This window comes from Pan paniscus, chromosome 8 (assembly GCF_029289425.2).
Source record: "Pan paniscus chromosome 8, NHGRI_mPanPan1-v2.0_pri, whole genome shotgun sequence".
NCBI lineage: Eukaryota > Metazoa > Chordata > Mammalia > Primates > Hominidae > Pan > Pan paniscus.
In genome coordinates, this window is record NC_073257.2 from 66,438,761 (window position 1) to 66,453,200 (window position 14,440).

The 14,440-nt window shown below is 35.4% G+C and overlaps 1 protein-coding gene across 2 annotated transcripts in view; it reads right to left on the bottom strand.

Annotated features, from left to right (window-relative positions):
* The window catches only part of PCDH15 (protocadherin related 15), a 1,779,889-nt gene that overhangs the window by 317,526 nt on the left and 1,447,923 nt on the right, over positions 1-14,440 (bottom strand). For both annotated transcript variants that reach the window (XM_055092816.2, XM_057298896.1), the window contains one exon: positions 8,904-9,036. In XM_055092816.2, the coding sequence (XP_054948791.1) occupies positions 8,904-9,036 (133 nt within the window). The remainder of the gene's footprint in view (positions 1-8,903; positions 9,037-14,440) is intronic.

A 14,440-nucleotide genomic window follows, 5' to 3' on the forward strand; every position in this document is an offset into this window, starting at 1 on the left:
CTTGGGAACAAAAGACACTGGGGAGTACTAGAGGGGGCTGGCGGAGAGGGAGCGTAGCAAGGCTGGAAAAACCAACTGTTGGGTGCTGTGCTAACTACCTTGGTGACAGGATTAATTGTACCCCAAACATCAGCATCATGTGACATACCCATATAATAAACGTGTACATGTACCCTTTGAATCTAAATAAAAACGGAAAAATAAAGAATGGCAAAATTAAAAGAAAAACAAACAATACATTTTGCTAAATGAAATAAGTCAGACACAAAAGGACACATGCTATATGATTCCACTTATATAAGGTAGCTATAACAGTCAAATTAATAGAGACAGAAAGTTACATGGTGGGTGCCAGGAGCTGTGGGCTGGTGTTTGGGGAGTTAGTGTTTACTGAGTACGGAGTTTCAGTTTGGGAGGATGAGAAAGTTCTGGAAACAGACGGTGATGATGTTGCACAAAAATGTGAATGTACTTAATGCCAAAGATGGTTATAATGGTAAGTATTGTGTTCCATATTTTTATTACAACTACAATAATAAAAGATATGTAGGAATTTGCCAGATGAACAAGATGAAAAAGGGCATTGCCATGAAATAAACATAATGAATCTGACAAAAATAAAAGCATCTTTGATTGCAAAAGAGCAAATTGCAAATATCCAAAGTAATCCTTGTAATATACGTGACATTATAAATTTTACGATGCAGTGCCTATGATTCACGCACACTGTACCCGAACCAGCTGTGAAACATTCATGAATCATAAACTCCTGTATCATCTTCAGAGCAAAAATGCATCCTATTTTACAAGAAATATTCATCAAAAAAGGGAAAGAGAAGTAAAAACCCTGAAATTTCTAGAACCTTTCAAAGATATCAGAAAAACAAATGAATACCTCTGACAGGACCTGTTAATTCAGAGGGTCATGCTGTAAGACAGCTTGCATTTAATTCAAACTGTTTTGGAACAAGATCAATTCTGTAGTGAGATCAAGGCAGCAGAAATTTTTCCTCAGGGCTAAAAATAATAATTCCTTGAGGCCCAGACATTAAATTCCATGGCTTCTTGAAACTATTCAAAAATGAGAAGAATGGATAAAGATTAAAAGAAAACACATGCTGCAAGCTGACAAAACACCTTTTTAGACTTCCACCCAATTCGTTCATTAGTCAAATGTGTGGTTTTTTTTTTCCCCTTCAGGTAACTGGAGGTGGCAACATTCAACTTCTTGGTCTGTTTCTCATCATTTTCTATTTTCTCCTGCTATTTGTCTCTGAGCTGTTATACCTGTTATTGCAGTTTCCAACAAGAAAAAGCCAGGAAAAGGAAAGAGAATCAAAGCATCAGAGCGAGTCACTGCACTGGTAGGTGGAACCAGAAGTTTTAAAGCAGTAGCAAAATTTGTATGTTCTGGGTGTCAGTGGACACTTTCTGTATAATAATTTTATTTTACTTTTGTTAAGAATCATCAAGCAACCACAAAAAATTAAATCAAGGCTTATCAAGTAGATGTTTGAAAGAGAAACAATGATTCACCTTATAGGTAGATGTACTTTGCTATTGAAGGGATTGTGGGCAAGTCTAAGCAAAGCTGAAGGGAATAAGGAAATTTCATTCCTTAGAGAAGACAGCATAGAATAATAGTACAGAGAGTGTAGGGTAGAACAGCTTGCATTCTAATCCCACATCTGCAACAGGATTCTCTTTGACATAGGAAAAGTTACTTCTGCTTTGTTGGGAGTATTAAAAATGGAGAAGTTTTCAAGTGCTTAGTGTAGTTCCTGGCTTATGATAGCATCAATTAAAATTAGGTATTGATGCTATTATTATTAATATTGATCTCTTAGCCATCTGTATCTTCAGCATCCAAAGTGTCAGTTTGTTCTTTAAATTGCAATTGACCCTTTTTTCTCAATAGAAGAGCTAGTAAAATAATAAAGTGGAATTTCTTGGAATGTATCCATTCTCCTCTTTTACATTTCATTTTTTTATTCATTATTTCAAATGCCCAGTACCTTCTTGTTCACCCTAAAATCTTTTATGAGTTTATGAGTTAACAGGAAAACAGATTCCTTTTAGAAAATTGGAATAAAAAGAATTACCATTTTTTTTTTTTTTTTGAGACAGAATCTCGCTCTGTGGCCCAGGCTGGTGTGCAGTGGCATGATCTCAGCTCACTGCAAGCTCCGCCTCCCAGGTGCAACTGATTCTCCTGCCTTTGCCTCCCAAGTATCTGGGATTACAAGCATGCACCAACACACCCAGGTAATTTTTGTATTTTTAGTAGAGACGGGGATTCACCATATTGGCCAGATGGGTCTGAAACTCCTGACCTAAGGTAATCCAACCCCTCAGCCTCTCAAACACTTTTTTCTACATTTCAAACTCTTTGCAATTTACCTGCTATCTCATTTAATCTCCTCTTCCCTACACTAAAGACAATCAACCTCCCTCCTATTAACCAACCACTTAAAATTCTGCCTCCTTATGTACCTTAAATACGAAAGATAAGATAGTCCCCATTATTTTAATAGATATTTATTGAATATATTCTTGACAAGTAATCCTGCTTGTATTTTTAGCTAGCTAATGTGAGATACATCTTTGACATGGTTAAATGTATGATCCCTTAATTAATTTAATATAATAAACTAATGCTACATTATAGGGGTATAAACACTTTTAAAAATATATTTTCTATTTTAAAGTTGGCTTTATACTTTACATAAATATAATGGACACTTTCTGCTAATTTTTGAATGATTATCAATCATTCAAAGGTCAGTACATCTGACCTTTCACAAAAAAAGTAAAAGGTCACATGTAAAAATTGTAGGTTTTGTGGTTCACACATGGACTCTACATATTATTCTTTAATTTTTGTTTTTGGTTCCATATTTTTGTTTGTTTATATGTTTCTTACAAATCTTTTAAAATACAAAAAATATTCTATCTTACTTGTCTCTCAAAACATAGGCCATTTTACCCAGGAACTGTATTTGGTCAATCTGTGCTTCACTGTAAATGTTCTTTGTTATTTTAAAATCAATACAGACATATTTCAAGTAAATTATTGTTTTCACTACCACTCATTTTCAGATGTAAGTCCATAGGTTAACATAAATAAGAAAGTAGCAGCCAAAAACAAAAAAAAGAGAGAACAGTAAGAAAAACATTTTAAGTCAAAGGAAAATTGCCAGCTTTTATCTTCTCCTAAATCCCAATCCTTCACTCCTAAAGGAACACATTAAGTGCAAAGGGGGTCATACTTTTATTCCATTGCAAAAAGGGTCATACTTTTATTCCATTACCCACGTATACATTTGTTATCCATTTGGCAAATTGTGGTTGAATTTCTCTTGGGATGACCTCGCCAGCAGTAGGTGAATGGATCATTTGATTCAACACTAGTTCGTAAGTGATTGTTCTTTTCAATCAGGCACACACTCACTGCTGATAACTGCATATTTTGACTATTTGTAGAAGTGTTAAAGGAACTAAGAATTTTATCGTAAATAAGCCATGTTGGAACAAATATCAAGGCCTTGAGAATAATATACTTTATACCTTTGTTCAACATATAATGTAGGAAAATATCCAATTAAGAGTCTAGAAATGGAGTGAGGAAGGGCCAGCTGAATATTTTGTTTAATTTTTAATTGTTAACTCTTATAGTACCTTCATAAAGTTTCCAAATCTTTTCCTTTTTCTTGCTTTTGTTGTAAATACAAAAGTCCAAGCCTGCATTATATTATACTCAGTTTGAATAAGGAATATCAGCTCCTTAAGAATAAAATGAAACAGTTTTATTCTTCCCAAGATCTTTTCAGGCTTTTATATTGATCATCTTCATTTCTGCTGTGTAGCTGGCTTCATCAATGATGTCTCAATTTATGTCTATAATTGTTATTTTGCAAAACTGTCTCATTTTAATTAATATGATGCCTTACTCATTATTTTTAAATTATTTTCTTCATTATTTTAAAACTAATTTTATTTCTAAGGACTGGGAACAGGGTGGGTGGATGTGATAATCTCACACATGTTCTTGTCTTTTTTCCTTTTATTTTCCCTCTGGTGCTGGGATAGAGAAGATGAAGAAAGAAAAATGTATTCGTTAGATGAATTATCTGTATTGAGGTTGTTCTAGGATTACTGTGCTAGAGGAAGGACCCCCAATAAATTCCACCATTAAGAGGCTCAATATCAAGCAACAATCCTGTGATCTAGTGGCACTGTATGGAATTCTAATGTATCTTTTAGCTAATGTCCAGGTGGTAGTCTGTGTTACATCTTGATATGCATACCTCTCTTCTTCACATGCTTCAGTATCCTTTATTTTATTTATAATTAGAAGCACAAACTCTGAGATTTCCGGATCCAGGCAGGACTGATCTCACCTACAATACTGGGCAAGATCTTCAAGGGGACAGTTGATGCTTTCTTGCCAACTGCCCACTCCACCACCACATTTCTCTCCAATGTTCTCTCCTTTGTTTTAGTTGTACTGACTCAAATCTAAGCAGCTATTTGATTAGAGTATTGAATGGTGATCTTCCCTGTTTTGTGTGAATTTCTTTGGGATTTTCTTCTCTCAATCCTTGCCAGACTTTTTTTTGTAATAACACTGGACTAGCAACAATTTCAACCTCACCTATTTATAAAACAATGTTATCTAGTACTATTTGAGACCTCTCGGATTTTTTGGAGTATTGTACTCAGAATCAGGAACTTTTTGAGATAAAATCTGAGAAATGAATAACTTTTGCTCAATTGTGCTTTATTCAGGTTCTTATCTGTATTCTATTCTATAATCTCCAAGTGAGGAAAATAGTCAATTCATATTTCTCTAAAGTGTTTCTTCATAAGAGCCTTAAAATAAATTGTATATATTTTAAACATTAGTACATTTACCCCAATATAACATCACAAAATTAGCCTTTGGAAAATACAGAACTAATGTAATACGAAACATTCCCATCCTTCCAAAAACAGATAAAATAAAATATAATAGTTCTCTACAGCCTAATCTAAAAGAATGTGATGTAATGGATACAGCACTGATTTCTTAATCAAAGGGAGAAAAACTAATGTGGCTCATAAACCTTTCCATTTCTGAGTCTCATTCTTTTCATTTTCCCGATAATAATGATAATAAGATCGACCTGTTTGTTAGGGTCAGGTTAATGACCAAGTGAAATGATGCATTATACATATGTCAAAGAAATATAGCCTCTTAAAAGAAAGTTAACGCAGCTGACATTCAGTAACATATCTCGGTTTGTAAGTAAAAAATTAGAAATAAACTCAAATAAATGATCAATACATATTATAGTAAAAAGTAATAATTTGAATTAAGATAACTAGTTGAACACTGATTTATCAAACTCTATTGAACTAACCCATTTTTTAAATTTATACTTTTGTTTGTTATTAGAAAAACATTTCCCTAGATAGAAGCTGCTCCACTATTCTGAAGGGAAGTAGAAACGATGAAAAGCAGAGCTGGAGATGATCCATGATGGACATATAGTGTGAGTAAGAAATATATATTATTTGTTTTAAATCACTGAGATTTTGAGTTTGTGTATGTGTCCATAATATGAGCTAACTATCCTCAATGATACCATAAGTAAAGAATTTAAAGTAAATAAGATGTGCCTGACCGCATATTAAGTGCCACACTAAGTGTTAATTATAGCTCCCTGGCGGTAAACAGGGGACTGGTTCCAGACTTCTGAGTATATAAAAAATCCACACATACTGAAGTCCCACAGTGGGTCTTATGGAACCCTTTGTATACAAAAGGTTGGCTCTCCAAATAGGCAGGATTTATATTATATCTCTCAAAAAATCTGCATATAAATGGATCTGTGCATTTCAAACTTGGGTTGTTCAAGGGTCAACTGTGTTACTATTTTATGGGATGAGACGGCAGAGATGATACATGGAAATTTTGTGTTTAAAAAAGGAGAAATACGCAAATGGTGGTGGGGTGGGCCAAATGGAATGTGAGTTACATGAAAGGGTAATTTGGAAGGAAACAACGCTTTTGTGAAGAAAAGAAATACTTGAATATTTGAGTATAAAACATAGTTTTATTTAGTACCCTTACCTCATCTTTAGTATGACAAAAATAGATTAAAAATTCAGACAGACAAAGAGGGAGGAAGCTGCTTGAGTGAACATACTCTGTTGATGTAAATACTCGAGGAAATTAGCTCTATATTGGGTGGTGTGCTGATGAATGCTTAACAAAAAAACTTTGAAGTGAAAGGCACTGATTTGTTATATTTGATGATTTCTGTGGCATAAATATGCCCACCATAGCAATGTTTAGCTGGTAACATGACATAACTGCACAGAGTCAGGAAGAGATGCACATGACTGGCTCTCACGATTTCGGCGTGGTCTGGCTCCAGCATTTGACTGTGACAAGTTTCACTGGCCGGTGAGAACGCTGGAGGAAAAAAATCTACCTATAACTAACCCTTATTAGCATAACAGGTTTGAGAAAGTAGAGCCCTATTTTCCTCAAGTGAATGCCATCAATACAGCCGTCAGGCAAAACAGCATTCATGCACTGAGGAAAATCACTGTTTCTCAAACAACTTTTGGATACCATAAAAGGCCCATTCTTAAAAGGGGAAGTGGGAGGAGGGGAAACAAGAATTGTTGCCTGAAAAGAAACGACTTTGATCTCCATCAAAACAGATTAGTTTGAAGCCAATTTGCTGCTATCTTCAAAACTATATTTCCCCTCAAATTCTGTCTTCCAAATTGAGCAGTGCGTCAGCTGTATGTAGTGCTAGAGTGTGAAAAGGATGAGGATGGAGGCAGCCAGGGTACCTCCAATGCATCTTGTTATTAGAAGACTTTTGAAGAGTAATTTGACGGAAGCTTTTCAACTTTTAGGTCACTAGTTTAAATGTAGTCTCAGTTGATCATGAACAAAAGTGGGTGGTGAGTGGCCTATGAAAAGTACCTTCATGGTATTACCCTTGTTCTTTCTAATAGAGACTGCCACTACAGTTGGCATCCTTTCTTTTCCTTCTACCAGAAGCACAAAGGGTGAATAGAAATGTCATTTCAAGTATTTTTTCAGCCTTTGTACCAGAGAAATTTGAAATATGAAAAAGGCCAACTTCTTTTCATCTTTAACTCACAGGTAGAATTATTGAACTATAATATGTTTCCTAGATCTTCCTGGATTTTATTAAAATGAAACCTGAGCCATTTTACAAGTAAAATTATGTCTTACTTCATGGAAAGTTAAATTACATAAAGGCATATACTTGACAAATATTTAAATATAAAATGTATAATTTCTTGACCTGAATCTTACACATGTAAAATTTATTTTGTTTTCCTTTTCTTTCTCTTATTTTTTTCTTGCTTCAATAAATGAGTTCCCATGAATGTAAAGACAAAGATCTTATTACTCCATTAAATGATCTATCTTAATATTTGATTTTTTCTATTCTTTATCATTACAATACTTTGACTTTTTTTTCCTCCTAAAGAGACTGTAGGTTTTATTCCCTTTCTTTTAATTATTTCATGAAAATCCTCCAAATTTCCATATTACTAATATCTCTACCTTTATATAATTTTGTTTCAATATTAAATGATCAATTAAAGCAAACTTTCTCTAAGTACCTGGAGAAAAGCAACAGAATAAATATTAGAGTAGAGACACAAAGTAGTACTTGGTAATGCCAAGAAAATTTCAGCAGCTATCAGTAATCAGTAGGATATAACAGAAATAGCCCTGTTTTAGAAGTGATGAAAACTCAATCAACTGATTTTAAGCATCAGTTACTTTCTATGGGGTTAGCTTTCCACATCTCAAAAATAAGATTGATGTGTTTTGTTATTTTTGCATCGTTTTCAATACAAACATTCTATGAAATCTTCACTTTTATATCATCCGAATTTAAGTGACAGGGTGTTAATATTCGAATGGGATTTAAGCAAGATGTAGCTGTGCCTTATGTCACATCAGCTGATGGTAAAGATTGATGCTGGGATTTTCCTGGGTCAGTCATGTTAAAATCTCCCCTAGGCTTTAAGGCCAGCTTCATGAATTCTCATATCAGCAACTTCTGCAATTCCCACATAACACCAGAAGATAAACTCTGTTCTCTGAACATTCATATAGAAAATAGTACGTCATCTTATGATTCTTATGATTGGCATAGCAAAGTGAAAATATATCAACACCGTATTTAGCCCAACTTGAAACTGCATATTCAGTCAAAGATAGAGCTTTTCCTGGCCAAAGATACTTTGGTCAGAAATATATAAACAGTGAACACCAAGCTATCATCTTGCAAGTAACACATATGCTCATGAATCTCTAGCTACAAATAAAAATATCAGCTAAAACTACCCCCTTCTTGTAAAGGAATAAAAAACACAGCAATTACAAGATTTGCCCATGGCCATAAAATGAAGTGGGGTTTGTCTCAGAATTAGAATGCCTACCATCAGCCTTTGAGTACAAAGTTAATTCCCCTACACAAGACTGCATCAAAAATAAATCCAGCTGGAGAAAAGGCATACAAGACAGAAAATAATAGTCAGCTGCAGACTCTTTGGATCCAAAGTATAAAATATTCAAGTACGTGTTTCCAATCCCTTCATTCTCTCCTGTAATGATTGCAGCTAATCCCTGCCTGCCAAACGTTAGTTCTTCAATTGTGGCGATCAATAGAATAGATTAGCTGTGGAAACCCTCCATCCATATTACCCTTGCTTTCCTTTCCAGATGGAATTTTCATTCACTAGAGTGGAGGCAAGCATGTGAGGTTTTTCCCTCCATACACAAATATAAACTCATTAAATGCCAAGCTTGTCACTTTAGAATTTACACACACATACACACACACCAAGGAACATACCTGTAGATTTAATAAAACAGCACCAACCCTCATGGCTTCACTAATTTCAAGGCTATACATCAGCTGTGGGAAGCGAGGAGGGCTTTGATTATTTGGTGGAAGCACTTCAATATACACAGTGCAGATGGAGTTCCTGCAGAGAAAGAGAGGAAAAGAAGATGGTTACGAATCTGCATCACATTTAATGTTAGACTGCATTGTTTATTCAGTTGTTGGGTTTACAGGAGAAAAAATTTCCAAATTTTATGAAAAATAATACAATCAAAATGAAAGGATAGAAAAAACTACCACCAAAGTATAATGGTTTTATGAAATTATCTTAGTAAAAGTAATTGACTCCAGTATCTGTTTTTCCTACTTAGATTAATAGTATGAATTAAAATGGAATAGCTATACAAATAAAGCTAATAAATTAACTTCCCTTGACTTCTGACTTTGTTTTTAATGCTTCTCTAATAGCAAAATCATTTTATAAACATCTGGTAATAAGAGCTGTCCTTGGAGCTTTTTTGCTGTTAAACCAGCAGAGGGAGTATTGATTACAATAACACACAAAACAAATTATGGGCTGTGTTTTATCAGTTCTGTTGCTGACATCAATGGCTTAATGTAAGTGCATGTCAGGAGTCAGGATCATAAAGAATCCTACGTAAAATAGTTGCAAACAAAACTAAATACGTTTTAAAATCTTCTCTAAAAAGCAATATATGATAAGCTAGGAATTAGATTTAATAAAGCCCTTATAATGACAGGAGCTTTTCTTGAAGGACAAGATACCTTATCATTACAAGGAAAAAAAATTAGCATTGACATAGTCAACTTCTTTGATATCTCTGAACTTTGAATTTGTTTTATAAAACAAAAACTGAAGAAGCATGTTAGTCAAGGTTTGTAAGGTGGAAACATTAGCTGAAATATATCAATGAGATCTGAAAATGCATAAGGTTAGCCCTCTATGGTGAAAAAACATATATATGTATACATACACACACACACACACACACACACATATATATATACACATATATACACACACATATACACACACACATACATATAACATTTTGTACAAACATACCACCACTGCCTAAGATGTATGCTTTGAATTTAACAAAGTCATGATTTAGTTCAAAACACATTTGTTATAATTTCTATTTGGGGATGAGAATCTTTATTTATTTATTTATTTATTTATTTATTTATTTATTTGAGATGGAGAGTTGCTCTCCAGCCCAGGCTGGAGTGCAGTGGCACGATCTTTGCTCATTGCAACCCCCACCTCCCCGGTTCAAGTGATTCTCCTGCCTCAGCCTCCCAAGTAGCTGGGATTACAGGCCTGTGCCATCATATCTGGCTAATTTTTGTATTTTCAGTGGAGATGGGGTTTTGCCATGTTGGCCAGGCTGGTCTCGAACTCCTGACCTCAGGTGATCCACCCTCCTCAACCTCCCAAAGTGCTGGGATAACAGGTGTGAGCACCACACCTGGCCTAGAATCTCCTTAAAGTAGTCCCAAACTCTTTATAAGATGCTTCAATTAAAAGACATGGTCACCAAAAATATTTGTCTGAGTTTATTAACTACAACATTCTACTTTTCAAAACCTTTTGGAAGAAATTCAGGCTGGGCACGGTGGCTCACACCTGTAATCCCAGCACTTTGGGAGGCCGAGGCAGGTGGATCATGCGGTCAGGAGATCGAGACCATCCTGGCTAACATGGTGAAAGCCCGTCTCTACTAAAAATACAAAAAATTAGCTGGGCGTGGTTGCGGGCGTCTGGGGTCCCAGCTACTTGGGAGGCTGAGGCAGGAGAATGGTGTGAACCCAGGAGGCGGAGCTTGCAGTGAGCCAAGATTGCGCCACTGCACTCCAGCCTGGGCAACAGAGCAAGACTCCGTCTCAAAAAAAGAAAAAAAAAAAAAAAAAAAGAAATTCAGATCATAGGCACTAAAATTTCGTTTTATAGCTTGTCACTTTATAATATACCTAAATTCAAGTTGTTTCTGAGCATATCATCAGTAGATAGATACCAATAGAATAGTAAGCATAAAAGCTACAGTGACTTTTAAAAATTTCATGGTTGGGTGCGGTGGCTCACGCCTGTAATCTTAGCGCTTTTGGAGGCCAAGGCGGGCGATCACAAGGTCAGGAGTTCAAGACCAGCATGACCAACATGGAGAAACCCCATCTCGACTAAAAAACACAAAAATTAGCCAGGCATGGTGGCCTGTAATCCCAGCTACTCAGGAGTCTGAGGCAGAAGGGAGAATTGCTTGAACCCGGGAGACGGAGGTCGTAGTGACCCGAGATCGTGCCATTGCACTCCAGCCTGGGCGACAGGGCGAGACTCTGTCTCAAAAAAAAAAAAAAATTTCATGCTTACATTTATCATGATATTGTTCTAAAGTAATCTCACTTAAAATATTTTAAACTTTCATAGTTAAAATATCTGTATTCATTTCTGCCTCTGATTTTATCTATTTAGTATCAAAATTTGCCAATACAGTTAATCAGATTATATTTCTTAAATGGGTTCAAACTGATGATGAAATGTTGCTCATATACTTATAATTATTAATGTAAACATGAAACAACGGGAAGTTACAAAATGTATTGTATACTGCAAAGATTCCCACTTCCGTGTTGTGAGAACAAAGGAATTGTCATTTTGAGGTAGACCTAACATCCTTCCAGGTGGTGATCTGACTCCAGAAGCAGCCCCAAGATGTAAAACATTTTCCCTGATATTACCCTTGAAGATCTTGGCTTCTTTTAGGGTCTGTTGTTGATCAAGTTTTTAAAACATTTTATGAATCTCCTTTTCTCTGATAGCACATTCTCTATGCATAATAAGTCCTACAACATTATTGGTAATAAAAGTAGGTGAGTGATGTTGAACACAGAATTTGTAACCAGATATTCCTGAGTTAGAATTTTGTCGCTGCCCTCAGTGATCTAGAGCAAATTATTTCTTTCAGCTTCATTATTTCCACATAATAAGTGGAAATAATAATAACATCTAAGGTCAGCATAAAGATGAAATAAGTTTATATATTTGTATATGTAAGTACATGTATACATATATATGAAACATACTTTTATAACTTAACAAATTACTCAAAATAAGGCTTAAGGTTTCTTATTCCACTTTATGAATAGTGCAAACGATCTTGCATTTTCCTTAGCTACATCCTTTATAATACTATAGATATTTTAATTGAATCCTTTCACTTGGCTAAATTCTTACAAAGGCATGATACTCGTTCACCCCTCCTGAGCATGGGGTATGTTGGTGTTAGAATTTGAGCATGTTGGATCATAATCTTTAGGGTAGGATACAAGAATCTACAATTTTCACAAATTTCCAAAGTTCTACTTATAGAAACTAGACTTTGAAGACCATTGCTTCAGAATCTCATGAAACGTACAATATGTAGACTCACCTGTTTTTTTTTTAATTACCTCAGGAGAAAAACTCTACAAAGTAACTTAACGTCTTCAATAACCCTGGATCCAAGAGACTTCCTCACTGTTTAACTTTTTTTTTTTTTTTGACCTGGAACATATCTGTACTGCAGATTCGAAGCTTTCTTTCAAAAGCTAGGCCCTTTCTGCTTCTGATATTCTTTAGATCTTCAGTTTACTGGTCAAGAATACTTTATAAAGGTTTTACAAGAATATCAGTGTCTTAAAGCTTGTGAAAGTATAGTTAAACTACACTTATTATACTTTTTGTATTTCTTTATTCCTTTACCTTTCATTATCTTCCCATTGTAGAGGGTTAAAGTGAGACAATGTTACAATAAGGACCTTAAACTCGTATGAGTTACTTGGATACTTGTCACAGAGTCGAAAACTTTAAAATGCTGAAACAAAGGGACTCTAGTCTCAGACAAAACACAGAGACAAATTTTAGCCCAACATGACCGTCTCCTTGATCCGTCCTTACTCCTTTGCTTCCTCTGTTCCTTTCCACAATAATTCAAAAGCTAGAATTGCTAATTGTGTTCCCCCACCCCCTTGGTCTTGAATGTTAGTTATTTGGAGGAGATCATATTTTAAGGTCTTGTATTTTTCATCTTCAACATCCTGGCATGTCCCTACAATGTGTTGAAATAACCACCAGGCTTCTTGAGGGTTACTGCCTTTTAAAATGCTATCTCCTTTTTATCCCTGATGTCAGCACAGTGTCAGAGTTAGCTTTCCTAAAATTAAATACCCATAGTATTAACAATAAAATAATAGTATTTATGCTGTAATAAATAGTAGTATTTCAACAGCATCATTTAAGCACTTAATAAAATAGGGCAGTCACTATATAAATAACACTTTATGCAAGCATTTTGTATTCATATTTTATAGCTAAATGCATAAAACTGAGCATCTATATAAGAAAAATTTTATTTTTGTAATATAGCCAGTATGATGCAGATAAATCTCCATTTCTAAAAACGAATCTCATAAAGCTTTATTATATTTCACCTGGTAATAAAGGTCAAGGTAGCAAAAAAGAGGTAATATATTTCTTATATACTCTTGAAACCTACCCAATAGTTCCATAAATATAAATACATATATACTTTTTTTTGATAAACATAGAAATTGACCCTTCTGGTCTTAAAGCTTGAAACTTAACATTTGTTTTATCTGAGCTCCTTCCTCAGGAAACAACCTTCAGGCCTCCCAAAAAAGGTATCAAAGAACTGAAACTCACCAGATCACCACATCCAATGAGATGCCAGACCCGTCATTCATTCTGATTGCTTCCTAGCCCCTCCCTAGTTCCTGTTTTCTTACATATTGTTACATTTCTTCCCTGCTATGTAAACACTAACTGTAGTCAGTCAGTGAGTTGGATTTGAGATTGTCACCAATTTCCTTAGCTGCAGCACCAGATTAAAATCTTCTTCTTTGACAATTGTTGTTCAGTGATTGGCTTTTTGTATGACCAGCAGCAGAATCTAAACTGAACCCCTGGTGTTCCTGTGACAGATTTTCGTTACCTGACCAAGAACACATTGCTTGTGTCTTGGCTGCCTTGAGCCAAGAGTCTTAGAAGGCCTCCTAAGCAGTTGCTCACCCAATTTTCACTGGAGGTGTTTCGGTTTTTTTCTGGCCCCACAGCAGCTACCCCCAACTACATTCCTGATTGTCTAGTCAGAACAGCATTTGAAATTTGACATCTGCATCCAGATAGGTGAGTGTCAGGTTCTTTGTGGGCCTGGACAACATGATCCCCTCTCTCAGTTTGAGAATTTTTTAAAGAAATTTTTGTCAGTTGAACAAGCCCAAATGACTGAAAGTGGGAAGCATCCTGTGTTAGCATGGACACTTTTTGGGGGTTTCAGTATGAACACTCTTGGGGGCTTGTTTGTAATTGTGGGGGGTGTGTGTGTCTGAGCAAGTGTGTATCTTTTGTGGGACTAGACAGTGGGATTGGCTCCTCTCAATTTGAGAAATTCCTAAGGAATTTTTCTTTGTGGGTTGGTCAAGCCCAACCAGTAGAAAGAAGAAGCACCCCAACTGTTTCAGTTTGG